Below are 27,637 nucleotides of genomic sequence, written 5' to 3'. Positions count from 1 at the left end.
CAAGAACTCAAGTATTCAGAGTCCTAATGTTTCTGGGGTGATGCTGCAGGTGTTTGACAAATATTATCTATTAAAAGTTACCCTCTTCTCCTGTGCACAAGTGAGCCTGCCGAGCAAGCCCAGCTATCACTGACCTTTGTCAAAACCATGTAGCACATTAGTCATGTCTTTTGCGTTTTGCACAGAAACGTATCCCTCTTTTCACGGTGCAAAAAGCCTCTGAAAATTCCCCTGGGTGCTGAGTTGCAATGTGGTGTCATGTCAGTTGGTCGGTGACCCCTGTCTCTGTCATGGTGCTGTAATAACTGGAGGTGGTTGGCTTTGTAGCCTACTTTGGGAATGACTGAAGTATGAGAGATTTAGGGATTGAATTACAAACCCCTTTTCTCCCTCCTTGGACAGGCCCTGTTTTGTGTGGGCTCCCACCATGAAATGGTGCTTGAGGCTGCTGGTGGTGTTTTGAGGACAATTTCTAGGCATGTCTACAGAAAATGAATGGCTCCGAGGCTCTGCCCTGTCCTCCTCCTCCGTGGGAAAGATGTGGGCCATGTGGAGAGGAGCTTCCTTTCCTCAAAAAGATGTGCATGAGCAGTGTCTCTCTGTTGGAAAGAAGAAGAGAAAATAAGCCCTCCTTCCTCTTTACACTTTCCAGGAATCAGAAAAGAAATGAGTCCCTCCCCCACCTCAGAAGTGGAGGATCAGCAGCCCAAATCCCCATGCTTGGGGCAGTTGGGAAAATCCTCCCAGCAGCAGCAGATCAACCTCAGTCACACGAGTAACTCTGTGCCACCCTCTGTGAAGATGATTTACACACTCTGCCCAGCAAGTGATTTACAACCATAAGTTTCCCCCACCTCTGAGTGAGAAACCACCTAACACAGATGCAGTAGTTTCCCTTTCACACTCTCCAGCCCCTGCAGAGCTTTGTGGGTTCCCTCCCTTCTGCTCCTTCATGAGGCTTTGGTCTTCAAATCTCAGCATCTTCTGAACTTCACCTCCATCATGCACGTGCTCACCCCTGCCCCAGGGAGCTTTAATCACCATGGGGTGAGGACACCCAGGACTGGAGGTGTCCAACAAGCACTGCTGTCCAGGAACTGCCACTTCTTGCAACCTCTCTGGGTTTGAAGGCCAAATATTAGCAGGAATGCACAAGTCTGGTTATACTCAAATGCTGCACAGTGTGTCCTACAACGTTTGTTACCCGTTACCCAAGTGGAGTCATGGATAATCCAGGAAATACAGGGGTTGCGTGCCATCTTGTCTGGACACCCAAGCCGTGAACTTGCCTTCATTTTCATCCACCCTTTCACCATTGCCATTGTTCAATACCTTCAAGTGGCAGGAGAAATAGTGTTGGCCCACCCATATCTCCTGAGCTATCCCATCCTGTGTGCCAGAGGAAAGCTTTCACTCCCAATGGCTGGGTCTTTGGGACTCTGGTTCCATTCATGGCATCCGCGCTTGTCTCCTCCTCCAAAACCTCCTTCCGGAAGATCTTCCCTGTGATTTTTGTTGCTGCTTTGTTTCCTCAAAATGTTGACAAAGTGCAACCACTTCCAAATCTTCTTCCTCAATAGTTGTCCCAAAACCACAGTTGTCCTTCTTCCCCATTTGTACCCTCCCTAAACATTTGTCCTTTGCCTTTCTCATTGTCCCCTTTCATTTAAATGAATTTAAATTGAAACAGGAACCCAGGAAGGGGCTAGAAATTAATGCAGTGCAGTTAAAAGTCTCTTGATTTTTTGGGACTGGGCTCACTCCAGGAAAGCTGGAGCCCAAATCTGCTTATGGTGGCCCACCACAAAGAGGGGCAGCCGTGGTCTGCTAGTTCCACCTCTGAAAGAGTTAATACTGAAATTCAAAGGAGAATAGTGTGAATAAATTCTGCAGGTCTGTCAGGGTAGCTGTTTCAGAGTCACAAACTACTTATAAATTGAATGTCACCTGAAGTGCTGCTTTGCTCCCTCAAGGTCTGTGTTGAAGGGGGGCATTTCTGGCAGGACAGACAGCTGGATGGGAAAGGAGTAAGATTTGGGGTGCTGACATGGGGACAAGTCAAACCCCTCAACACAGCCCTGAAAGTCAGCTTGGAGGGGCTGGAGGCCAAGGGTGACCCACAGCGCCCGTGACCTTGTCTCTGTCCAGTGAGAAATGGGGCTCAGAGAAATGGCCTATGCCCTGTTTGAGGGAAAGCCAAAAATCACTTCGATTGCAGTAGAGATTTTGTTCAGAGAGAAGAGCCTTCATTTCCCTTCCATCTTGCAGTACAAAGCTATGCCTGGTAGGAAGCAGACGGTCTAGTGCTTAAAAAAATTGCTGTTGACCCAAGGAAGATGGGACAGCAGACAGGACCACAGGTACCAGGAGAATAAATATCGTGCAGCTAATGATGTTTTTGAACCTTCTGAAACTGTACATTATCTATATGATTAAGTCACAGCAGTCTATCATGTATATGCTATACATGCATATAAAAGCATCTCTCTATATGATGTCTGCTATATATAGATCTCTGATATATGAATAAATATATTAATAGTATATCTAACATAGGAGTAAACATATGGTGAGGTTAAAGACAGTGAAACTGAAGCCAAGGCTATAGGGAACTGGGACAGGGGCTGAGGAAGGGAGGAGAGCAGCACTATGGGGTCCAGGGGAGTCGGGAGGGGAAGAGAAGCAGAACAGTAAGATTCAAAGGGAAGAAGAGAAGGCAGGATGGGGACCAAGGGGGAGTTTAAAGACAGATGAAGCTTTATGTCTCGTGGTGCTCCCGTGGCTCCTAGGCCTTCTGCAGAGCCCTAGCCTCAGAGGACGATGGAGGCTGTCTTCCTGTGCTCCTCTCTAGTGCCACTCTGGGCACATCACTGGGGGATGCTGAGTGGGGCGCAGGTGCCGTTGACACAAGTGACCAGATCCCACATCCTAGGGCCTAAAGTCCCCCAGGTACTTCCCGCTGTCCTGGTTTCGGCTGGGACAGAGTTAATTTTCTTCCTAGTAGCGGGTACAATGGTGTATTTTGGACTCAGTGTGAGAATAATGTTGATAACACACTGATGTTTTAGTTGCTGCTAAGTAGTGCTTGTCCTAAGTTAAGGATTTTCAGTTTCCCATGTTCTGCCGGTGAGGAGGGGCACAAGAAGCTGAGAGGGAGCATGGCCAGGACAGCTGACCCCAACTAGCTAAAGGGCTATTCCATACCACAGGACATCATGCTCAGTATAGAAACTGGGGGGAGTTGACCGGGAAGGGCAAATCACTGCTTGGGCATCAGTCAGCAGGCAGTGAGCAATTGTATTGTGCATCATTTGTCTTTTCTTGGGTTTTATTTCTCTCTCCTTTTGTTATCTTCCTTTAAATTACTATTATTATTATTATTATTGTTGTTATTATTTTATTTTATTTATTAAACTGTTCTTATCTCAACCCACGAGTTTTACTTTCTTTTCCAATTCTCCTCCCCATCCCACCAGGAGTGGGGAGGAGTGAGCGAGCAACTGCATGGTGCTTAGTCAAATTTTGATGACACTCGAATCAGTGATTGAAAAGGAGGACTTTAACAGGAGGCACCTACACGCAAATGGGAGTGTCTTTCTCACCCACCATGGTCTACAGTCTTTCATGTTCAGAGAAAAGAGATACGAAAGTGGCACCAGGGACTGGTGTCTCTGGCAGATCCAGACAGTTAAACGACTGGGTAAACTGAGAAAGGAGCTCTGACTCAGAACTGTCATTCATTGTTGAGTGTTCGCCAGAGGGCTCAGGGACAGCAAAAAATGTCTTCATCACTGCTGTTGGGAGAGATGCAGCCAAGCAGAAGGACTTCAGGGAAGACTTGTCTTCATTTCCCTCAGCTAAAGACCAAATCTACAGGGACGTGATGGCAGCTGCAAAGACGTTAAGCTGAAAGAAACTGGCAGGGATTAATTGTGCCCTTTTTAACTTTTTGGAAGGATGTTCATCAGAAGCATATCAGATGTTGTTTAATCAGGCAGTTGTGGAGTCTTTCACATCTTCAGGACACATTTTCACTTACTGATTTTCAGGGTAACTGAGCAAGATTGAGTTTTATAACTTAGTAGTGGGAGGAAAACATCGCCAAAAAACTGAGTAATTTTTTCTCAGGCACACAGTGTATCAAGAGCAAACTCTAGCACAGTCATAAGATTGGAGATAGAGACATGTGGCTGACCTCAAAGGTCATCCCGTGCATTTCCCAACCAAACCCTAGAAATAATTATGCTTGTGGTTTACTTGAAGGACGCCTCATAATGGAGACCCCAGTACCTTCCCAGAGAGTCTGTCCCAGTACCTGGAAAGTTAGAGAAATCTTCCTAACGTCTAACCCAAACTGCACTGAGTCTTGCTTAGTTTAATCTATGGTTGTCTCATCCAGCATGGGCCAGGAGTGCAGAAACCATGTACGTATTTGAAGGCTGCTGCCCATCTCCCCAGAGTCTCCCTTTAAAACATAATGTATTTTTTCGGTTGTTATCACAAGTTGTGTTTTTCAGAACAGAGATCTCTGACTCCCGGATCCCTCCTGGCTGACTCATGTTATTGATGTGAGATGCCCAGAACTTGGTCTGCCACTCTAGCTGGGGCCTTACTGGTGTTGATGTTGGGGATGGCAATTGAATCTTTGAGGAAGCTCATGACAAAATGTCATATCGTGATGCCATTGTGTACTGTGCCATGGTGGACTATAGGATTCACCACCATCACAGCCATCATCAGATCACCATCAGATACCTACCAACAGCTTTAGGCACCGTAACTTTCAGATTAGCACTGATAGCTGCAATACCGGTCTTGTGCTCTGCCCTGCAATGGCTGCCCAGGCTGGTCTGACCCCATGGTACCTCTGTCTCTATCCAGTTCATTCCACTTCTCAGACCTTTGTTAACTCTAATTGCAGGGTGGGGATAGCAGTGCAGGATGAAGGGGAACAATTACTTGATATGTCTTGAAGGCTCTCCTACTGTGCATATGAATTTCAAGGTGGGTTTTTTTTTCCCCAGAATATTTCTCAAATTTGTTTTGATCACTTTGAATAATAGTCCCACTCCCCTGTGTCCTTGGATTCGTTTCCTGCTTGGAACAGTCTGTGAATTTAATGAGGGTACAGTCTCCTCCATCAGCTGAGCTAACAATGAAGAGGTTGAACGGGACCTTGAACAGACTTTGCGGAAACCCATGGCTATGTTCTTCCACTCTGGTGTGGACCATTGAAGGCAGCTCCCTGGAAATGCTCTCCAGTCCTTCCCACGAGTATCCCAGTGCCTTGCGTCAGCTTCTGGTCTCTCAGGTAATGCCACGGGAGACATGATGCAAAGTCTTTGTAAAGAGAAGTGATACAAATTCATCAGCCTCAAGGCAGACTCACAAAGTCTGTTACCAAGTCACAAAAGGAAAGCAGACTGTTTTGAGAAAACTTGGTCTTGACAAACCCCTCTTTCCTGTTACTTTCCAGGTGCTTGCAGAAAGTTGGTCTCAGCAGTTGTTCTGGACTGAAGTTCATCCTCCCAGCCTATAGGTTCCAGGATCTGTCTTTTCTTCCCAATCCTTTTTTTTTAGAGGTAAGTGTGGCTTCTCCCCTTTCTTAATCTGCAAGCATCTTCTCACCTTGCTCAAGTTCCACAAGACAACTTCTAGTGTCTAGTATTAAGTATCTCAGAAGAGTCCCTGAGACCCAGATAAGTTGAAGATACCTGATGCTTCCGGGCACTCTCAGCTTTGGAGGTGTCACCCATCAGTAACCTACTCTCTGCACTGAGCAGCAGATCAGAGTTCCTTCTGGCCATATTATGATGGTCAGAGCGTGTTAGAAGGGATTTTCCATTGCCCCAGATCAGTTTTGTGTTATGTTTTAGCCTTTCTGATTTAGTCCCAGCATGCTCAATACAAGGACGATCACGTTTTTGAAGCTGACCTAGTTTTTACATTCTGTATGCCACCTCCTGACGTTGAGGTCAATGAAGAGCTTGAGATTTACCGTACTTATAATGATGCTTCTTTCCTTCACTTTGGAGAACTTTGTACTTGAGATCTCATTATTGTTTATTTTAAATTGAGAAACAAGTCAAGCATGCAGGCACATGCGTTCAGCTATGAACGTTTGCAAATCTGAATTTCAAAACTCTCCCAAAACAGACACTTTTAAAGAACGAAATGATTAGTCATAAAATCATTCACTAAGGGAAAGCGCAGAGTTTGGGACCTAAAATGAAGAGTGACTTTGTGTGTTATTTCCCCTATTGTTTATCTCGTGTAAAAAATCTTTTCAATTATGAAACTGTGGAGCTGTCCTGAATTACACCTTGTAGTACAGGAAGGCTGACCACCTCCTCTTTGAAGTGCTGATGCACTGAAAATCAGTCTTTCAGCAATTTCAGTAACAAACGCATTTAGGATTTATAAAAGGAAAAAAACAATCCGGCAACAAGGGCAGCCAATGCAGTTAGGTAATGGAGGTAGGCATGCGTTGCCCAGGCATGCGACGGAGTCTACAATAAGCAAGTTTTTGTGAGTAGATGGGACAGGCAGCTGCCAGGAATGGTGTGTTCTGGATTGAACCTTTCTGGAGGCTGGTGATGAACTAAATGTCCTTTCCATGTCCAACTTCTGTGCTGTTTGGGACACTCACAAGCTCCCAAGTGTTTTATGTTGGTCATATCGAGGTAGGGAGGCTGCAGCAGAGGATTTAGGAGTTTGCAACAGTGCTTTGGGTAGTCCCTGTCAAAGCTGAGATCAGAGCTCAGGAAATCCTGGCTCCCGTTCCTGCAGCCGGCGGGGTGTTTTTCATAACAGCAGAGACAAGTCAAAGGAGGACCAGGTCTGACATTTCTCATAAAGAATTTCCCTTGTGTTTGCAAGTTAAGTGAACACTGTCATGTTTTGCCAGTGAAACCCAGTTGCAATTCAGCTCTTGCTGACTTGGGTAGCTCGGTTCAAAGACAAAGAGTTTTTCTGCTTAGGGGTAAGGATCGAAGACAGCTGCCTTGCTGTGCTCGTGTCGGTCCCCAGCTGAAACCAAGGTGCTGTGGTCTCAGTAACTGCTGCGTACGTGGAAGTGTCACACCACTTCCTACGCATGATAGCTGAACGCTATCTAGCACACGCACACAACCCCCTTTCCTGTTTCAGGGTTGCTGACACTGAGCAGGGCAGATTTGGTTCTCCTAAAAGAAAAATGACCAAAAAATGTCCCGGCTCTGCTTTCCCATTTGCAAAGCAGCACAGAGAGATAGTGGCTCCCAGGGAAAGCCCCTTCTCCAGCGAGACATCTCGGCGCCATGCAGAGAGTGATGAGGCGGGCCAGCTGTCTTCCTCCTCCCGTGTGACGTCTTCAGAATGCCCTGGATGGGATGGAGTGAAATGCACGTATTAAAAATAGCTGTTTTTTTGGAAAGTAAAACTTTGTGGCCTTGTGTTAGGTTGCTGATGCAGATTGCTGAGAGCCTGACAGCTTTCGGGCTAGGAAGGTAGGACTTTCAGGATACGTGTTTTATTCCAACAACATAGTCAGGAAACAAAAAAGTCCAGTTTTTAATACCTTGTCTATGTGTGTGTTTTGCCCTTGAACATCACTGGGCAGAAGGTAGTTAAGAAATTCTCCATACTGGCTTCTTTTTTTTTTCAGTTTATCAATAATGTTATCTAACCTTATTGCAATTAATTGCAATAATGAAATTGAAAAATACGAATTGCGGTGTTTGTAACTTGCACTGAAATTAATCTTCTACTAGAAAGTCAGTCCGTGACTGGCAGAGAAACCAATAAAGCTATGAGATTTTACCTGTCATTAGTAAATGTTACTTACTTATCTTCAAGGACAGATTGTTCCTGCAGGCCAATTTCTTTGGGTGACCGAGAACAAACAACATGCAGCCTTTTAAAGGCTACCTAGATGAGCTGCCTGAATGGATGCTAAATGAAAATAATTTCAAGCACAAAGGAATAGTTTGAGAGTAAATAATATCTTTAAGTCTGTTCCTCTATTTTCTTTTCTGAACGTTTGAGTAATTTCCAAGAGCAGAAATAAAAGTTCAATATACAGCATGACACGCGGAGAAAGAATCTCAGATGAGCAGAAGACATCATGTTATAAGCACTGACAATAATACCCAAATAGCTGGAGGGCACCTGTGATCTTTAGGAGAGATCAGCTCTGTCATGGAATAATCTGGCTGAGCAGTTGCCCTAGGTTACAATAAAGAGGGGTGTTACCTGTTTTAATTCTGCAGAAGAATTATGTTTTGAAAGGTTGATGTTAAATAAATGCGTGGATTTTAATGGCAAGTTTGTGCCACTAACCCCAACATGCTTTCCAAATAAAGCATTTGCAGGGAGTATCCAGGAGTAAGTGTGAGAGTGGTACATAAAGAAAGTCACGTCCTCAGCGTTGTGTTTCCTGTAGCACACCTCCAGGATACTATGTCGGGGCTGATGGTAACAGCTCTACGTTTATCAGAAACTTTTCTTACCACTGAAAAAAGCTGAGAAGTATCAGCCAATGCATTTTGTGCTGATTTCTGTGATTTAGGTCTGCGGCTGACTGACTTACTTAAAAACAAGAACCAGGACATAGAAATGAAGCTCTAAACCTGGTATTTTCTACCTTCTTATTACTCCAGCCTTACCCACATTGACCTGTATTTTGGTCTTATTTTGAATAACTCTCCAGATCTTTTTCATAATGCCCATGGTTTTATAAGATTTGCCTTTTGACATTTGAGGTTGGACTTGCCTCCATGTTCAGTCCTTCCCCCTCATCTCCTCTGGGTGCTGTAGCACGCTCTGTAACCACAGGAATGTGTCTTTTTTAAGAGACTTCTGGGTTTTGCAGATACAGGAGCTAAAGGAAGGGAAAAAAAGAGCTGTAGGTGGCAAATTCCAGGTCAGTCTCCTCATTTGTTGCCCCCATGGGGTCAGCGTCCACACACTGAGCATGAGAGACACAGATCTGACTCCTGCTGAAGCTACGCTTCACATTTTGTGAAGCCCAAGCAAGAACAAAAAGATCATCATGGAAAGACTGAGGTTGGAAGGGAGCTCTGGAGAGCCCAAACTTCTGCTCGCAGCAGATCTAACATCAGTGCTAAATCAGGCTGCTCAAGGTCTTCTCCATCCTGAGTTTTATGGTCTCGCCAAGTGTTGACATTGGACGGTTTGAGCAAGCCCACCACTTTGCATCCAGTACCTCCACCATGAGGTTGGTGTGGATTTAGGGTTGGTGTGGATTTAGGGTTGGTATGGATTTAGGGTTGGTGTGGATTTAGGGTTGGTGTGGATTTAGGGTTCCCCACTCGCAAGTGCCACCGGTGGCATTTGCTTTTGCTTTGCCCAAGCGTAGCACTCTATTCTGAGAACTAGTAAATCTGACTTTTTACCAAGGCAACCTAGAGATCCAGTGAGGGCAGCAAGGTGTGGTTCAACCCTGAAGATTAAACGTGCAGAAACACCTAAAAAAACCTCCAAAGATTTATTACTAACGGGATCTGCGTCTTATCAGCCAATCTGGATTTCAGATGCATCTCCTATAAAACGGTTTTGCTGGGCTGGTTTCCTCACTGGTGTGAGCAGATACTTCTGCTTTTGCTTTTCAAGAGCAAAACAGCCTCTGGTTAGACCCGCATGGTGGACTGCAGGTCAGCTGCTGTTGCAGCTTGCCTAGGCACAAAGCTGCTGTGGCCCAATGCTTCTCTAACCACATCAGCTACCTTTCCTGCCCCAGCAAATATCCCCCGCTGAGAGTTGGTCCTTGCTGTGAATTTTGTGTTCTAGGGAAGCGCATTCATCTTGGGAAAAGCATCAGAGAGGCAACTGAGGTGAGGTCTGAGCTGGCTGCATGCAGGTTTCTGCATTTCCCTGCTGGGTTTGTGTCTGCCTCTGAGGAAAATCTTTGTTCATCACTGAAGAATTTGCCCGTTGTTACGGCTTATTTTCTCACCCTGCTCAGGTTAGACCTGAAGACCCGTCAGCCTTCCGTGTTCCCATTCCTCCCTCTCCTACTTGGAAAGATGAGTGCTGCCCATATACACCACTTTCAAAACCATGTTGGTGCAGAAACCCACAAAACAAAGGAAATGCTGAGTTTAGCTTACCACAGTTCATGACTCACCGTATCTTGTTGACATACTCCTGGAAATACCCATTTCAAATTTCCCCACTTGCTTATTATGGACACAGGTATATTTTTATACTAAACTTGTTCTCTCCATGTTATAAGCTAAAAAATTTCACTGTAAGTGAAAATGAGCTCTGAATTCTGCATCCATAGATTTGAAACTCAAGATTTAACAGTTTTAACATGGGGTTTTTAACAGTTTTAATGGTTGGACTCAATGATCTTAAAGCTCTTTTCCAACCTAAACGATTCTATGATTCTGTGATTCTATCATTTTCTCATGCATCCTATTGGCAATGGCCATGGTCCAAGAAGTGGTATCTCCAGCAGAAACCCAAGCCACAAAGGTCCTCTTGGGTTGTGCTCACTCCTCCTAGGCCATCTATTTGGGCTGAAACAAGAGTGTTACAGGGTAAGGCTGCATCACAAGTCAGCCTAGAGCAGGTATAAGCTGACTCTTGACTTGCTCCATTGCATGCATGAGCTAGCTCTTGGTCTAGCAGGAGGCCTGACTCAAAGCGAGTCACCTGCACAATCAGCTTTTGACTTCACTCCTCAAGCACCCCAAATTTGCATCTAGCCAATAGCTAGTTTAGCATGAGCTCATCTTCACACTAGGTGATTTTCTGGTGCTAACAGCTATTTTGGGCTTGAGAAGCATGCAAAGCACTACTCTAAACCCAGCCAACCCTGCCAAGAAGTAAGCAAAAAATAAATCTCTGGTCTTCACCCTCTTGTTGGCTTCTCCAACCACATCAAGCAACTGGATCTAAGAACAGTTAGACTGAATTGCATGCAGTGCATCCTTCCCTCCTATTCCTTGCTACACTGATTATTTTTCTGTTTTGCTCTCAAGACAGCACCCTGCCACACAGGAAAGGTGCTGTGAGTGCAGCAGGTCCTCCAGGAAGGTTACAAAACTCCCCTGAAATTCCTGCTGGATTGACATGCTGAGGTCATGAGAATGAATGAGGAGGGACTGTTTGCGTCAGAGGTCTGTCCATAAGGAAATGGCTTTGGAAAAGGATGGCTTTTGTATTTTGATGTTATGCTTTGGTTAAGTGAGTAATATAAAATAGGCATCATGTATATAGGGATGGCAACATAAAGTGGCACTCATCCCTTGTAATCTTATAGGTGTAAATCAGAGCTTGTCACCCTGGGATCCCTTATAGTCATCAGAGAGAAATAAACACTTTTATAGTATAATTCACTTCATCTGCCTGGTGTGGACTGTGTCCTGGAAATGTGTATTCATCTTTTATTGACTCTAAACAGAGCGCTGAGAACCAGCTCTTCAAAAGGGTGAAATCAAGAGAGGTCCAGAAGCAAATCTGGGAGTCTGAGTCATTTTGACAGGGTGAGCTAGGAGGGGGTTGTTGCAATTGTTTGCCTGTGTTAGTCTGGCTTCAAGGGCCAGCTTCTTGTGAATACAGCTTAATTAAGAAATGTTCCTGGCCAGGGTTTGAGTCCTGGCTACTTTCTTCACCCACACATCATGATGCAGCAGCGGGCCTCTGTGTCTGAGCGCTTGCTCTATTCCCACCAGTCCTCCTCATCTTATATTCCAGATGCAAATTTTAAGTAGCAGGTAGTAGAGAGCAGATTTTGTTGATTTTAGATTTAGTCACAGTCTTTAACATATACATTCTTTAAATGCACTTGGAAAACATTAACATCTTATGTCTCGGGCACTCAGAATGCAAAGTGTTTCACGCTGACCTCCCACCATATGTACTCAAGTGGTTGGCTCGTGCTCCTGTTCCACTGTAAGAAAAACCATCACCCTGCAGTTGGGAAGTGCAGGCTGTTTGCTCATGCTCTCTTAAACACAGATCCTAACTTAAACTTAGTAAGTTTGTTGAATGAACTCCTAAGATCAACCTAAGTGGCATTTTAGCACTTAATACCCAGTGGTTTTATCACCTTCCCAAAAGCTGAGTGGGATGAATCCTTTTATCACAAATATGTTCAGAAATCAGTGAGCATGAGCACTGAGCAAGATTTATGAATGAGTATCCATTTACTGAGAAGTCTGGGTTTTTCAGTAATGGCAAGAAGTCACAAAAATACAAAATTAAAAAACACATAGTTAAGATTATACTTAACAGGAATAAGGTCTCTCCTGGCAGCTTCAGCGTCTCCAAGGGCTTTCTCTTAAATCACAACTTCTGTCTCCTAACAGAAGATGATGCCTGTATATCGTCAGGATCTGCCACCCTCCTACATGCATCATTATCACATCTCTTCTGGCTAGAGGCAGTGAGCCCTGAACAACTAGAGCTGACATCTTCAGAGGGGAAGTGAAGATTAGGGTTTCCCACTGGACAGCTGGCTCTTCCTGCCGTGCCACATCCACGGGCTTCAGGGGATGCCAAGTGCAGCAAAGATGACCCAAGGCAAAATCCCTGAGCAAAGAGGCCGTTCTTCCCGATTAGCGATGAGGCTTTTCTTCTGGAGTTTGGTCTGACATATTTCCGCTCACAATCAACAACCTAATTTCCATACAGAGTGAGCCAGCAGCCTAACTGGAAATCTTCATGTTGACGTAACTGCTAATTACCCTCGGCATAATTAAGGTGCAGTAACACAGCTTGTGTTTACTGCAGAGAGGGCCGACCTGGGGCTCCTGAGCGGTTGAAGCGCAGTTCTCACAGTGAGGTGATTTTTCAAGGCTAGCAGAGCAACAGGGTTGGTGCAAAGACCATTGGATATCGCCAGCCTCTCCTCATGAGGAGAGATGAGCTGATGGGGTCTCATCTGGTTGGTGTCTGTCCCCCAGAGGAGTCTGAACCAGGAATCTGGAAACGTGCCCTCCTCTTGGCTCTCTGAGGTATGTGGTGTGTTTTTTATGGCTTTGGGCTGTAGAATTACTTTAATGTACAACTCTCAGGACCAGGGAATTTAGCCATCTACTGCCTTGTTATAATTTTTCAGACAATACCTGAGTGGGCAGGGCAGTGGTGGGGAGGGGGGGCGTAAGATGGGTGATGCATCTACCATAAGATCATCGATATGTTGGTTGGCAACATCATCTGGAAGACTCTAATTCACCCTCCTGCTTGAAGCGGAAGCACTGTCAGCTCTAGACTGGCTTAGCCGTGGTTTCATCCAGCTAAGCCTTGAGTCACTGCCACAATTCATCATTTGTCATTTCCCAACAACCTGTCGCAGCACTGTACTACCTGCCTAGAGACATTTTTTTATCCTGTTGTCCAACCTGCACCTCCCAAGCTACAGTCTGTGGCTGCTGCCTTTTGTTATAGTGCCTGGCTCTACCACAAAGAGCTTGACTTCGTTATCTTTGCTCTTCTAAGTAGCTGTAGGCAGCTATTGGGCTGCTCTTCAGCCTCCCCTTTGTCAGATTTAACAGTCCTGAATCCCTCAATCTATTTTCTGAAGATGTGTGCTCCATGACTCAGACCACCTTGGTAGCATATCTCAGAGCTGCTTCAAACCAGCCAAGTCTCAACAGGATTTGGGAGTCCACATACATGGTGAAATCCCGGCCCTAATATACAAACATCTTCCAGGAGGAGAAATCAACAGAGGCTTTAATAAACAGGTTGTATTAATAAGTAAAGATATTTAATCCTCTTAAATATATATTTCTGTTCCTGAAATCAAAGCACAGTTGTGAGCATTGCTGTATCTTATGAAGAAGTGTGCTTTTATCACTGCGTAGTGGAAGGAAGGAAATCCCACAAATTCAGGCTCTGGAGGAGGGGGAATGGGACATACTCCAGCTTGCAGGGAAAGTGCATTTTCTCACCGAATTGCCTTGACAGGCTGTGCTGAAGGCTGGGGTTGACTATTTTGGGTACAGCAGTGAAGCCACCATGCTGCTCAGTTGAACGAGAGAGCCCTTTGAGGGAGAAGCAAACTGGAGAGATGGAAAAAAGGGGTCTTACAAGTCCTAGAGAATGCAGAAGGACAGATCTCAGATCTGTCTAGACCTCCCCTTGGTGCTAATCTTTCATGACTCAGGCCACGTGAGGAGGCATTGCAAGGAAGATCTAGTCAGGAGTGATCCATGCTTATTGACCCGAATGTGCGAGCATACACGTTCTCCAGCCCTGACCACCCAGCCCTGACCTCACTGGAAGGATTTCCCCGTCGATTCAACACGCACCTTTTTTACTGCAGTCAGCAAGAAGCCAGCCCTCCCCCCCACACACACCTCAAGTCATGGGGTTGAGTTTCTTGAACTTCGAGCAAACAAATTTTTTTCCGTGGGGAAACCCATCTCTCTGACATAACCTAGACTGCATCTGCAACCACTTCTAGTCCACAAAAGACGCTAAGATGCAGAAGTTCTCTGCTGATTTTCATACCACAGTGCAAGAACTGAGCTTCTTCCTGGGTACGTGGGAAAGAGCTGTTTCGAAACCTGGAGACATGACCCCCGTGATGGTATGACTTGACCTGCAAGGCTTTTCCAGATATGCCCCACAACCAGAGTCACCAAGAGAGGGGGTGGATTTATTGCTCAAGGCTTTAAATATCTGAAGTCAGACATCTGTGACTGAGCTATCAGCTTTGACTGCCTGTATACTCAACACAGAAATAAACACTTTAATTTGGACTATTTTACAGTTTTAGATTTTACATTTGCTTAATTTGGGCTAACATGAGCTATCTCTGGAGACACCTTTTTCTCTCCATTGACTATAAAGGGCAGGTTTGGAAATATCTCTCTCAGATGCCTGAGTTAGAATGAATGAATCCCATAGAGAGAGATTTGGGGGATGTGCGTCTCTTATTATTTCTTCCTTTGTAAGATTTTAATATAAGATTATTTTAAGATCGCCATGTGCCATAGGTACAAACACAGTGCTTTTATTTTCCTTCTACATCGATATTACAACACTGCTTTTGCCATCCACATTTTACCTTTGCTCCCAGACAAATACCCTGCTTTTTCCTTGCTGCCGTCTCTTCATCCATCGGCACACAACCCACAGAAGTACTGGCATGCACCTGTGACAAGGGGTTTTGGTTATTGCCTAAAACTCCCCAGCGGACTCCGTGCTGCTGCATGAGAATCAGAAAGTGAAAATAACAGACTGATTTTTGGTCTCCAAAGCTGAATGAAACTGAAAGAGTGAAAGTAACCACAGGCAACTCGACAGCTTTCGGCTGGTGAGTATTTGTAGCAGGGTGATGCTTCATTGGTGGCAAGGAGGAGACCCCACTGTCACCTAAGCGTTACCTGCTCTGCATGCACAGGGGCCGTGGCACTCCGTTGGGTGGAGTTAGTATAACTAAATCCCAAATTAATTCCCAAAACTAATTACCCAAATCATGTGCCAATGTTTTCAGCTGAACTGTACTATATTAAAAACACTGTTGATCCTTATGGGGAAGGGATGGATTGAACACATTTGTCTCCAAAATGCAAAGATTGTCACAAGCCAGCATTTGGCATGTTGCATAGAAGAATAGCTCAAGGTAAATAGTTTAAAATGGATAATATACACCTGCTCTCCTTGGGGGGATTAGGCAACCTAGTAAATCTTTCACATCCTTACCTTTTCCCTGCATTTTCTCCATAAATGTGAAACTTCCCACATGGCCCTGGACAAGAATTGTGTTGTTTGCATGGGAGATGGGCCATGTTCCTTAACAGAGAGCTGCACGGCAGACCTGCTTTGAGACCACTTCTGGGACACTGGGGAGGGATAGAAGAAGCAGCTGTTGCCTCTTCTGGGCACCTCAAATCTCTGGTCTGATCTGGATCAGTTTTTTAACCGTCACTTGAGGCTCACGCTTGTTCAAACACCTGGCAAGGGTGAACATACTTGGCATAACGGTATGGTGAGACATGCGTGTCTCAGCATCACGGTTGTTGCAAAAGAGTGAGCTGGCCTTGAGGTGTCTATACACCCTCTCTGTCCTCACTCACATCAGCAGAGTATCTCCCAAAACCAGCGGTGACACACAGGTCAATAAGGTGGCATGTCCAGCATCTGGACATCTTCAGGTCCTGCCTGTGGCCATGGGATACCAGGATCTTTGCTGCCCTCTAAAGAGGACAGTCCAGAACAGCATACCTCTCCTCAATTCACATGTCCAAGCGACATTTCTCTTCCTTACATTTTGTTTTCTCATGCCCGTTTAGCTTCTGCTGATGTGCTTTACTCCTTCCTGAAGACCTACACTGGTCAATCTACTTAGCATCTCTCTGGCTATTCGTTTGCTTCTTCCACGGGGACCGAAGACTCAAGAGAAGGCTTTGGTGGCACCTCTTTTTCTGCAGTAGAAATAGTGCCCTCCGCTGATGCTGCTCATTCAAAAATCACCTTTTTCCTGCGCTGCAATCACAAGAGTTATTTGCATTTCCCTGCATCTGGACAGCTACCTCAGAGCTTGCCCTGCTTTGAGGGGGGGTTGGACTGCTGTCTTCAGCCTATGAAAGAAAGAAAGCTGAGATAGATGTCAGGAGAACATCCTCGTGGAGAAGCCAGGTCTGGACTTTGATACAATTTCCCCAGAAAAGTACTGCAAGTCCTGTTTCTTTTCAACCATGACATGGAAAAATTATTGGAAGCACTTCATCTACAAATCTCTGGGTTCCCAACTGGGAGAATACTGGAGGATTCAATAGGATTTTTCCATCTCTGACCTTTACAAGTTGAAGAAACGGCACTTTGTCTTACAGGACAAACCACATGGGAGCTGGCCTGCAGGAAAGCTCATTTGACATCACTCACATCACCTCTCCATCCAGAAAGTGCACAGCTCTGGACAACATGTAGGCACCGCCTACACTGACATCAAAGGGAGAATAGTGCCCGTTATTAAGCATTAGAGCACAATTTTTGTGAAAATCAGTGAAATGCAAAAGTATGACCTCATAGACCTTAGGAGCAGGACAAGAGGTTTATGGCTGCTTCTGGTTATTTCTGGTTATAACAACCAACTTGTTACAGAATTTCTAGACTGTTATCTGTGTTTTAAACACAGTAAGTTTTTTGGATATACTCAGGAAAGTTTGCCCGGATTAATTAAAACTGTGGACAAGTGGAAGAGTTTGGGTTCATTCCCACTGATCATTCGTTCACAACTAACTGGACTTATTTTCCTCCATTTTCAAAAGGAGAGTGCTCACATAAGGATTTTAAACAGTTTCACTAGTCCGCTGTAAGAGTTGACCCAGGTTAGCTTTTGTTGATGCCAGTTACATGGAAAAACTTCTTGTTATCCAAGACTGGCTTGCTGCAAATTGCTCTGCGTGGGATTTCACCATCAGGCCTTTTGAAAACTTGAACTATGTTTCCATTGCATTTTTGAGATACCAGCTGGGTATTGATTGTATTACCTAATTGGCTGTTTACTATTTCATGGTGGATATTTTAAGTCCCTTCTGAAAAAAATAAGGAAGTTGGTATTGACTGCCTGTCTTCTTCCTTTTTCTGTATATAAGAACTTTTTGTGAGCGGCAGCACTCCAACCATGACCTGATACTTTACTGTGTTAAAAGCAGAGGACCAGCAAGTATTGCCTCAACATCAAGCTCAGCCCTTTGTTATTCTTCTTCAGAAATGTCCATTGAATGCTGTTTTAATCTAGAGACACAGAAGCTCCAGTACTTCGAGACATGCTTTCAATGGCCAAGCTCTTGCACTGACAAAATGTAGCAGGACCACAGAGCAAGGGCAGAGCTCAGGGAGTGAAAGCCAGTGCAAGGAACTGCTTCCCACTGATGCTTTTACTGGGCTACAGGAGGGAGCATTTGCTAGATCAGAGAAGCTGAACCCTTGGGGTTCAGAGATATATAGGGTAAGACACACAGCATGTGGCCTGGGGACTAGGGGTATGTATAGAAATTAAAAATTCAAGCAAATAGTCATGCTCCCTGCAGCTTTTAGTCAAAATGTGTACAAAATATTACCAGACCCCTTTAACTATGCTCCAATGTGCAGCTCAGGACAAGGGACCCTTCTTGGAGTCCCTGACTTTTGTCATACGCATTTCTGATTATTCTTGGTCATAATCATTAACAATCTTCAGTCCCATTTCCACCCCACTAATAATGTAGGAAACCAGCATCTTTCCTCCAGCTGTCCTTAGAGAGACCATAGGAGCCAACCCTTCTCATTCCCTCTGTCCTCTGAGGTCCAGAGAGCACAGCCTACCAAACCTTGATCTCTGTATCCATCCCCCCAAATCCCTTTTATCCACTGCTAAGGAGAGAAACGCTGTCTTCACCAAGCCTTCTTTCTGGGCAGATTGGGATCCTATTTGAACACAGGCTCTGCGGTGGCTGTGCAGCAGCAAGCAGAGACCAAGTTGTGCCCCCAGGGTCTGTAGGGTGGCATTAGTAAGTGGTGTTACAAAGACTTTGCAATCAAGCAAGGGAAAATCTGTAGCCTGACCATATTAATTATATTCTGAGGGGCTGTAGAAGAGCAAACTGTGAACATCTGTGTGTACTCAGAGACAGGCTGGTTGGTCTAATGCCACCAGAGATGGTCTGCCAGGAACAGCAACGTGTGTAGGTGCTGCAGCGGCAGCACCCCATGGGGAATGAGGAAATGGAAAGGGAAATCATCAGATGCAGTTATCTGCTTCTGGCATGTGATGCTGCAAGTCAGCAAACTTGGGAGAATCCTGCGGAAATAGCAAATAGCAATTGTCACCCCGTTTCTGGGCAGGCATGAACAAATTTCTTCTGAATAACGGTTGAAATCTTCTCTTTTCTGTGAGCTTCCGTTTTTATGAAAACGGGCAGACTTATGACTGGGTATATATTGCAGTGTGACTCTTGCGGGATCAGAAAAACGTTTCTCCAGGGAGAAGAGTGAAGCAACGGTTCAGCTGCTTGTTCTGAGACTCTGCTTCAGGGTAAGCTCTTGCTCCTTTCTCACCATTGACTGCAATATTGAAAGTGTTTCCTTAACTTCAGAATAAGTAGATCAGACAAAGGGTGGGCTGAAGTTGCAGAGCTCTAACATCCCCCCCCCCCCCCCCCCAGGAGAAAATGAGAGTTTGTGCATGCACTGTATTTTGCAGCTCTTTAATATTTTATGTTAAGGAGGGCAAGGACAGAAGGAATGACTTGTGAAAGAAACTCAATCATAGAAAAGTAAAGATCTGGAGAATATGAGAGACACTTACAGGCAGAAGAGACTGGAAGTAGCTTGGAAATTGTCATCATATGAGCTAATCCCTGCTCTTTGAAAAAATAATAAAATCAGGTGGGGTCCAGGAAAAAAAAAAAAAAAATATCACTTTTGGTGATGCTTGGATCAAAACCTCAAAGAAGGAATGCTATTCCCAAAGGGAATAAAGTACTATGAACTGGCACACCCAGGAGGTGATCCCACTAGATCTGAAGCCCTCAGCAGCTCTGGCAATGTGTCACCCATCTGGAAAAGTCACCAAAACCTGGTGGGGTGCTCTGAAGTGGTGGGAGTGTTCCTGCTGCTCACCTGCTGCCCCAGCCAAATGTTGAACCTGGCCAAGGATGCTGCAGAGGAACGATCAGCATGGGAAGCCTTGGGAACAGATGTACAGGGATGGTGAACTTAGATGTCCAATTGCAGGAAAACAGATTCTGTCATGTTTTTTTTCATTACTCGCCTAGATGATTGCAATTTCTCATGCCTATCTGGCACATCTCTTTGGGGATGAATTATTGCCTAGGCTTCAGCAAGGTCTTGGTTAACTAAGAGCAAACACCAGGTATTGGGTTGTATCTGAATGTCCCTGCCTGCACAGGAGTCTGACAAAGGTTATACAAGATGCACTGAAGATGCTGGAGGCAGAGTCCCCTCCTGATCTGAGGGTGGCTAGTGCAGCCAGGCTCTCCTTTACACCTGATCTGGCAGCATCACTTATCTTACAAATTACTGCCTGTCAGTACAGCATGCACCAAGCAGATGGGAGTTTGTTTTGTACCCTCTTTCGTGTGTGATGTTGGGAAAGGGTTGATTCAAGGTCTTATTTTGGCCCGCTGGCAGAGTTTGGCTCACAGCTGTAGGGAAGACTTGATTCAAGGTTATCAGAAATGCCATAAAACACCTTGCCTAATTAAGTTTCATTTGCCAACTCACCTGGAAAATTCACATCAAACTGTTTCATAAGAGTGGGGGGGGAGCTTGCCGAGTACCATAACTCCACCAATGACCTTGCAAAAGACCTCTGGAAAAACACAGGTCCTGGCTCCACCCCTGGACAAACTTACTCTAAACCCTGTTTGAGAAATCTAACAACTCTGCCTTCCTGGAAATCATATATAAACCGCCCTAAGGTCACAGCCAGTTTCAGACTGTAGCAGAGACATTTGAAGGTCCTCTACCACGCCGGGACTGCGAGCAGAGTCCTGTGAATAAAAATATTTATGTGCCACCCTTTCACACGGTAGGTGGGTTTCAATATATCTGATATTAAATTAGTTATATTTTAAGCTCATGAAGGGGATGGTGCAAAAGAAGGACTTTTCAGTAACTTTTCTGCCTGACCTGGGGCAGGTACAGTCATGCTCTGCAGAGTTCTGTAATAAGTCACTTCTTGTAGTTCACTTTTCTCAGTTTTCAGCTTACTGATCATCACATTCCTGATCCAGTGCTAGTAAAGAGATAAAGGACCAGATGTCTTGGGTCAGAGCAAAGGTATATCTAGCTCAATATCCAAAGGAATTTAATAGATGAGGCTCAGGGAAAAGAATAAGAAAAGAGAAAATGTGCAAGGTGAATTTTCAAGCCTTCAGTAGTCCTCAACTCAGACACTTCCCCAGCCAAGGGTGGGTTTTGTGTTTTAGAGGCCACAGCAGCTTTCTCTCCCATTAATCCTTTTAGCTGCTTGTCCTGGCTGCCTTATTTAAAATGCTAATTATTTTAAAACCACTCCATCGAATGACTAGCAATGAAAATGGGCATATCACTGCTATCCCTAAGCCTGTGGTGCATCTGAAAGAAGGTAAAGAACCCTGCATCGTTGTCAGCATCACAGGGAATTTTTCAGCACTTTTCTCTGGAAAGAATGGGAAGAGCTGCCCCTCAGTGTCTGCGTTGCTACAGCAGCAGCCAGGGTGCTGATAAGACAGAGGCATCATCCCTTGTGCTTGCTGCTACCATCTGCTTGGCCACTTCTCTTTCTGTATCCGTGTGTCTGCAAGTCCATTGTCTGGGGTTGGACACTCGGAAAATGCAAGCTGAGCAGCAGGACACACATTTCCTAATGTCAGCTGAGAGCCAGGACCCCAAGCTGGACCACTTAAGGTTAAACACCTGACCTAACTTTAGGGGAGGTTAATCCTGCTGTGAGCACAGAGGAGTTACGGAAGAGCTGCATATTTTTCTGAACTTGGATGGGGCCAGGGACGTGTAGGAAGCACAGCATCACTGTTGTTTCCCTTCCAAATCCACTGCGAGACTAAAGCCCAGTTCAGCATTGCAGGTGGCTGAGCAGAGCATGTGCCCAGCTGCAGGTCCTTTGATGTGGGAAGATCCTCAGACCAGAAGGTATTCTGATATAGGGGCTTGCAGCTCCTGGGTTGCTTCAGGATTTTTTTCTACAGTGCCAGTGCAAAAGCTGAACTGTTGGTCAACACAGGTAGGTTGGAAGAGGTGATCTTGTCCCAACACCATGCCTCAGTTCCCAGAAAACTTTGCTGTGTGAGCTGATTAGACGTGGAGTGGGTTTGGATCCCTCCTCAGACGGGCTAAATTCTCCCACTGCTGTCTCCTCTAGACACCTAAAACCTATTTTAGATTTCACCCTTATTCCCCTGTTGATTTGTCCATATCCAGGAGGACAGATGCTGTCCCCTCCTTGGTCCCTCATAGTCCCCTCCTCTGCCAGTCATGTCCCACAAGCATAAAAATGACTCCAGGTCACGATGAGCTTTCTCCAAGTTGAGTGTAACTCTGCATTTTCCCTCCAGGTGAGCAAGAGCCCTTCACTCGAAATCCTCCCCGCGATGCTGTTGCTGCTGCTGCTGCAGGTCTCAGCGAGCTGCCTCTGGCTGGGACGTAGTGAGGTGGTGACATCCTTTGAAAGTTCATGCCCTCAGTTTTTCTTCCGGGAAACCCCCCCAAATGAAGCCCTGGAGCCGGAGAGCCCAGCCTGGATCTGCCAGCGTTACAAGAACCAGTATTACTTTGCCACCCTGTACGACAGGACCAGGCGTATTCCTGTGTACTCTGCCTACCTCTACCAGCCTGGACCTGGCAAGAGACCTAAAACGTGGCTGGTTGAGCCCCAGGTGAGTGTCCTCTCTTACAGCGCGTCACCCTCCAGTCATTAAAAGATAACTGCAGCATTTAACCAAATACTTCTTTTTCCTCCCACCCACACACACATGCAAATGGACCCACTGGATGGGATTCATCTCATCTGACTTCAAACACCTTCACCACATGATTCCTCTGATGAGTTTGAGACATCAGCAGGAGGATGAGATGAGTCATATCCTAAAAGTGCCCGTTTTTCTGCATTGACCTTACAGGAACATTAAGTCAAATTATGTTACATTACATTAATTTGCATTACATTAAGTCAAATTATCCTCCTCCCTGCCCCGTGCTGTGATGGGGGACTAAACAGTGGGGAAAAGACATCCAACAGCAGCTACATTTGAGGGACCAGCTGTGCTGGGCTCTGACTTCCACTTCACCCTGAACTGTTTTGTATTCCTGACATAGCTTATTTGCTCCCAGTTAAGAGTCAATTTGGCTTTGTAAGTGGCATGAGAGAAATGCAGAGAAACTCAGAACTGGGTGAGATGACCCAGTGAAAAAGTCTAGGCACAGGCACTCGGCGATGAGAGGGTTAGGTTAACACTGGGTGAATTTATTGCGTGATATTTCAGGCAGTGAAAAGTGAGTAAGATCAGTATCAGTCAAGTCAGAAGTGCACGATCTCCATCCACCTGCAGTTGCTCCTTACCACCACTGCCTCAGGCTTGGTTCAGAAGGATCCACCAGACACACAGATCTCCACAAACTACAGAGCCCTCCCGAACGTCTTTCTGACAAACTTCAGACCCTCAGTAAAAAAGACCAAGCAAATTATGGAACAGAAGAAGAGGAAATTCAGGTCATTGCTGGGGGCACAGTAGCAGCAGGGAATTTAGATAAAAAAGAGCCACAGAAGAAAGCCATATGCCCTGTCCCAGAGGAAGGCTAGATATGTTTCCCTAAATATGAAGAGAAAGGTGTTATAGTTACGAAAAAAAACATTTGGACTTGTTACTCATAGGAACTCAAGCAACTAATATGGTGTTGCACCACTGCAGCCTCCGCATTTAGAGGGGATAAAAACTTCTCTCTTTTCCTCCTGGACCATAGACCCAGGCCATCTGTGAAATCTGTGATTTTGCTAACTTTCTTCAGAGGTCTTTTTGCAGGATTTCGGTTCCCCATGTCTCTCTGGGGATCGTGAGCTCCTTGAAGAGACTGATCGTTTCTAGCTTATTTTCAGTGATGCTGCAGACAGAACACATCTGTTCTCCCTGGCACAGATCAGCTCCGAGACACGTTATTAGCACTGCAGTAGCAGATCCCACTTGCATTGAGGTATTTTTGCTTAGTGAGCAAAAAGCTTCATCTTCACAATGAACTATAGTCCTCCCAGGGACACTTCACCTTTAGGTGAGGGTTCCTGACACATCTTGCTGTGTATGGGGTCAGAGGAGGTGAATGCTGATGTTTCAGCAGCAACCACTCATACTTCTTCCCAATTAAGGGGCAAAGCAGGAGAGGAGGAGAAAGGGCTGTGTCCTCCTCATCTTCTCCTGGGAGTCCTGTGGGCTCCACAGCTCTTCTGCTCATCCTCTTCCCATCCTGTCCACCTTCAAGGACTCCTTAAGACACCCAACCTTCAAAGAGGATATCTGTGTGCTTGTTTTCCCTAAGCTTGTAAAACACGAGGGTGTTGACAGATTGGATTAAAAAAGGCATGAAAACCTTTCATAGATACTGAGAGAACTCTTGTGGAAATGGGGCTGAACAGAGCAAAGGCCAGAGCTGATGATAGCGTGATTAGATGAAAGTGATGAAGGTTGGATGTGATTAATGGGGGTGGGAGGAACAGGGGAGAGCCCTGGGCAGATGTGGTGTGTGGAGAAGGGAGGAAAGGGAACCAGATGTGGCAGGGGACATGTCTCACCAAAGTCACCTTTCAAACCTGGGAGTGGAAAATGCTTATTGTCTCATGCGTCCACCCACACTCCCACCGCAGGCTGCAGGCTGGATTTCAAAGGTCACAAGTCAAATCGAGAGCAGTCAAATTCTAATCTTTTTTTTTTTTTTTTTTTAATCTCTTGTGTTTGTTGGGGAGGGGCAGATTTATGATTTCTCTCTGATTCATGTGTTTTCGTACACTGAGATGACAAAAAATGGGTGCTCATCACTCACTGACTCCTGCTCCAGAGAAACCTGTTCCATTACTCCCATCCCCAATACTAACACTTTTTCCTCTTCTTTACTTGTCAAGCTAATGGGTTCAATTTATCCCAAAACTATGGAAAGAGAGTGGACCCTCTTAAATCATTTCAGCGTCAGCTTGGAGCAACTCAGCAAGAGCCAGGCTATCCTCCAAGACTACAAGAACCTGACGGGTTTGAACCGTGGCCATTTGAACCCCAGCAGCCATCACTCTGACTCCGACAGCAGGACGGCTACCTTCACCCTCACCAACATAGTGCCCCAGGATGAGAAGCTCAACGGCGGTGCCTGGAACAACTACGAGCAGCAAACGATGATCAGGAGCACCAAGGGCTGTAACACCACCTATGTCATTGTGGGTGCCGTGCCTGGGAACAACTATATCGCCAAGGGGAGGGTTAATAAACCCAGCCACATCTGGTCAAGTGCCTGCTGTGAGGTGGACACCAACCACAGGAAGGCTTGGGCGGTCATCGCTGAGAATGACAAGAACAAGGTCCAGCTCCTCACACTGGGGGAGCTGGAGGACATGTTGACCCACCTCTACGGGAGGGACCAGGTTTCTCTGTTTGACAGCAGCTGTCCCCGGGAATAAGTCCCACCTCACATCCTGGGTATAAAGGGCTCGGGAGCCTTTGCCACTAGCAGCGTCGCCACGTGTCCTGTGCAGCATCTGTCCTGCTTCCTTCTCTAGCAGTTTTCAAGCTCTGTCTCTCAGAGCACCTTCTCCTTTCATAAAAGGGAGAAAGAGGTCAGCAGAGCCTCCAGCTGGCTTGCTTGGTGCTGCCCATCCTTGGAGGGAGCTCTCAGGGAGGAGTCCTTGCCCTGGCCACTCTGGAAGGACAGGTTGGTTAACAGCCCATGGGCAAGGAAATTGGATCTTCTCACTGAGACTAGAGGGGCTTTACGGTTTTTTCCCTTTTTCTCCATGCTTATATACAGATCATAGTTCTTTCCTCTCCTCATTAGGTATCACTGATAATGTGCTGCTGACTTGTTCCTCACCTTCTCAGGAAGGAAGGTGGCTCTAGGGGGGCTCAGGTTGTCCAGAGAGGTTGTGGAGTCTCCATCTCTGGAAATACTCAAAACCTGACTGGACACAGTCCTGGACAACCTGCTATAGCTGACCCTGCTTCATCAGGGGTCTGGACTAGAGGACCTCGAGAGATCCCTCCCAACCTCAATGATTTGGTGATTCTGTGATTCATCCTGGGGTCAGGAAAGTAAAGAGCCCAAGAATTGCTGAGGGTCTGTAAGGTTTATCCTACAGATACATTCTGACCAATGACAGCCAGTGACAACAGCAAAGGATAGAGAGGAAGGTGGAAAGAAGAAATACAACTAAGCATAGGAGGATCATCCCAGCTCTCTTGAGGTCTATAAATAAATAAAACAAGGAGAAGGAAGGAAATAACCCACATCTAGTCACTAGGCTCCCTACCCTCAGCTTACACAGAGACTGTGTTTATGTAAATTTGCTAGCAGGTTTTTGTTTGCTTCCTTTTGGAACCTGCACCTTGAGAGCCAGAGATGACCTGTCAGACAACCAGGCTCAGGGATCAGATATACAGCAAGATTTGACCAGTCAAAGATAAATTTCTGTGATACATTGGTTGGATAATTTCATTCTCTGCTCTGCTTCTGAACCTTTCCTGCAGATTTATGTATAACTGATTTTGTGAAATGTATTCAGTGGGTGTAAAAAATCAATGTATGCCATATAATTTAGTTCCTGAGTAGTTTACAATATAAATTATTTGATCCACTGCTGGATCATACAGTCATCTTATATATAAACCAGAAGTTGCTTCCCTCTGAATTTTCCACTACTAGTAATGCCCTAGTACCTACAGCATCCTTGCAGGAGGTAGGGTGTCCAAGCACAATCTGAAGATGCCATAACACCTACAGAAATGTCACCACCAGACTTCAGTTACTTTTCCTATGAATGTGCATGAACAATGTGGATCATGGTACAAATGGCTCATACAAACTCTCTCACTTCAGAGATACCAGCTTGAGCCTGAACTTCTCAGCTCAGGAGCTGTTCATCAGCCTGCTGGGTCTCACCGCTCACCCAGGACAAACCTCTTTGAAGGCTGCACAGAAACGTGGGGTGGGGTTCAGGTGCAGAGTCAGACACCTATATGCAGGTGTCTCCATGTGTGCTGGGTGTCGGAGCTCTGATTGCAGCCAGCAAAGATCCAGGTGTGGCTCAACTGCATAAATAGAAGCATCCTGGGCCACTTGAGATGCCCTGATGTATGCAAGGCATCCAGACAGTCTGGCTGATCTGCTGCAGGATCCTAGGGGACACCCACTCCCATCTGGGTCAGCAGCCAGAGGCCAGGCCATCTCCAGTGGCTCTGGATACCTGAGCACAGGCAACCAGATCCCACCGCAGACCACTGGGCAGTGCCCGGCAGCATCGTGGACCTCTGCTCCTGCCATCTCCAGCTGCCATAGTGAGAGCAGCAATAACACTCGCTTGTGCCAGCTGTCTTGCTCAGTGAGGTAGGAGAATATTTTGCTTTTTAGGAGGACAAGGTAAGAATGTGACTCACACCCCTCTTTGCTGGGTAGCCCCTGTGGTCCCAGGTCCCCTGCCCCAATGGATTTTTGCTCCTCGGTTCAGATGCTGGCACAGACCACTGATGGGGTGAAACCATCAGTGATAGTTCAGGTTGAGAGACCTCTGCAGACACCTCTGGGGTTGTATATGGGGCTTCCTCTGGCTCGCTCAACCGCCTCCTCACACCCGCTGGGGCTTGAAACCACACTCGTCTTCGCCACTGCCCATCCCATGCCCTGCCACCCCTGCTTTGAAGGCTCTGCTGGAATCCCCCACTCCCTGACCACCCCCATGAGTCACCCCTCCATCAGCTCCCTGGGATCCCCCCCAGGACCTTTTCCCCTGGCAGTACCCAGAAATGCCCTCCCCTCCACAGCAAATATGTGAAATACATGGGAAGCCAAAAAAAATAAATGAATCAGCTTGGAGGCTGCCTTCCAGCAGATATCAGGGGTGCTTCACACAGCACCCCAGCTTGGAGCTGCCCCAGCCCCATGGTCACTAGCTCCAGGAGCATCTTCCCAGACAGTTTACATCTGT

At 45.9% G+C, this 27,637-nt stretch overlaps 1 protein-coding gene across 4 annotated transcripts; it reads left to right on the top strand.

Annotated features, from left to right (window-relative positions):
- The first annotated feature begins 12,763 nt into the window (after window positions 1-12,763).
- Window positions 12,764-26,291, top strand: LOC141924832 (endonuclease domain-containing 1 protein-like). Of its 4 annotated transcripts, XM_074828076.1 has the most exons (4): window positions 12,764-12,965; window positions 18,892-18,979; window positions 22,023-22,343; window positions 24,575-26,291. In XM_074828076.1, exons 3-4 carry the CDS (start codon window positions 22,059-22,061, stop codon window positions 25,118-25,120), a joined length of 831 nt encoding a protein of 276 aa, XP_074684177.1. In that variant the 5' UTR covers window positions 12,764-12,965; window positions 18,892-18,979; window positions 22,023-22,058; the 3' UTR covers window positions 25,121-26,291. The 4 variants fall into 4 exon arrangements, with proteins under 4 accessions (XP_074684177.1, XP_074684178.1, XP_074684176.1 ...); XM_074828077.1 differs by lacking the exon at window positions 12,764-12,965 and having other exon boundaries at window positions 18,696-18,979; XM_074828075.1 differs by lacking the exons at window positions 12,764-12,965; window positions 18,892-18,979 and adding an exon at window positions 20,421-20,497.
- The last annotated feature ends 1,346 nt before the right edge of the window (window positions 26,292-27,637 follow it).

This window comes from Strix aluco, chromosome 5, assembly GCF_031877795.1.
Source record: "Strix aluco isolate bStrAlu1 chromosome 5, bStrAlu1.hap1, whole genome shotgun sequence".
Classification (NCBI taxonomy): domain Eukaryota; kingdom Metazoa; phylum Chordata; class Aves; order Strigiformes; family Strigidae; genus Strix; species Strix aluco.
The sequence above is the reverse complement of the archived record's forward strand: the minus strand, read 5'-3'. Positions and strand labels throughout refer to the sequence as shown.

What these genes read in the sequence shown, in the direction of transcription:
- LOC141924832 (XM_074828076.1), top strand. Translation starts at nt 22,059, where the DNA reads ATGCTGTTGCTGCTGCTGCTGCAGGTCTCAGCGAGCTGCCTCTGGCTG. An exon ending in CGTGGCTGGTTGAGCCCCAG is followed by an intron (nt 22,344 to 24,574) that starts GTGAGTGTCCTC and finishes TTACTTGTCAAG; the next exon opens with CTAATGGGTTCAATTTATCC.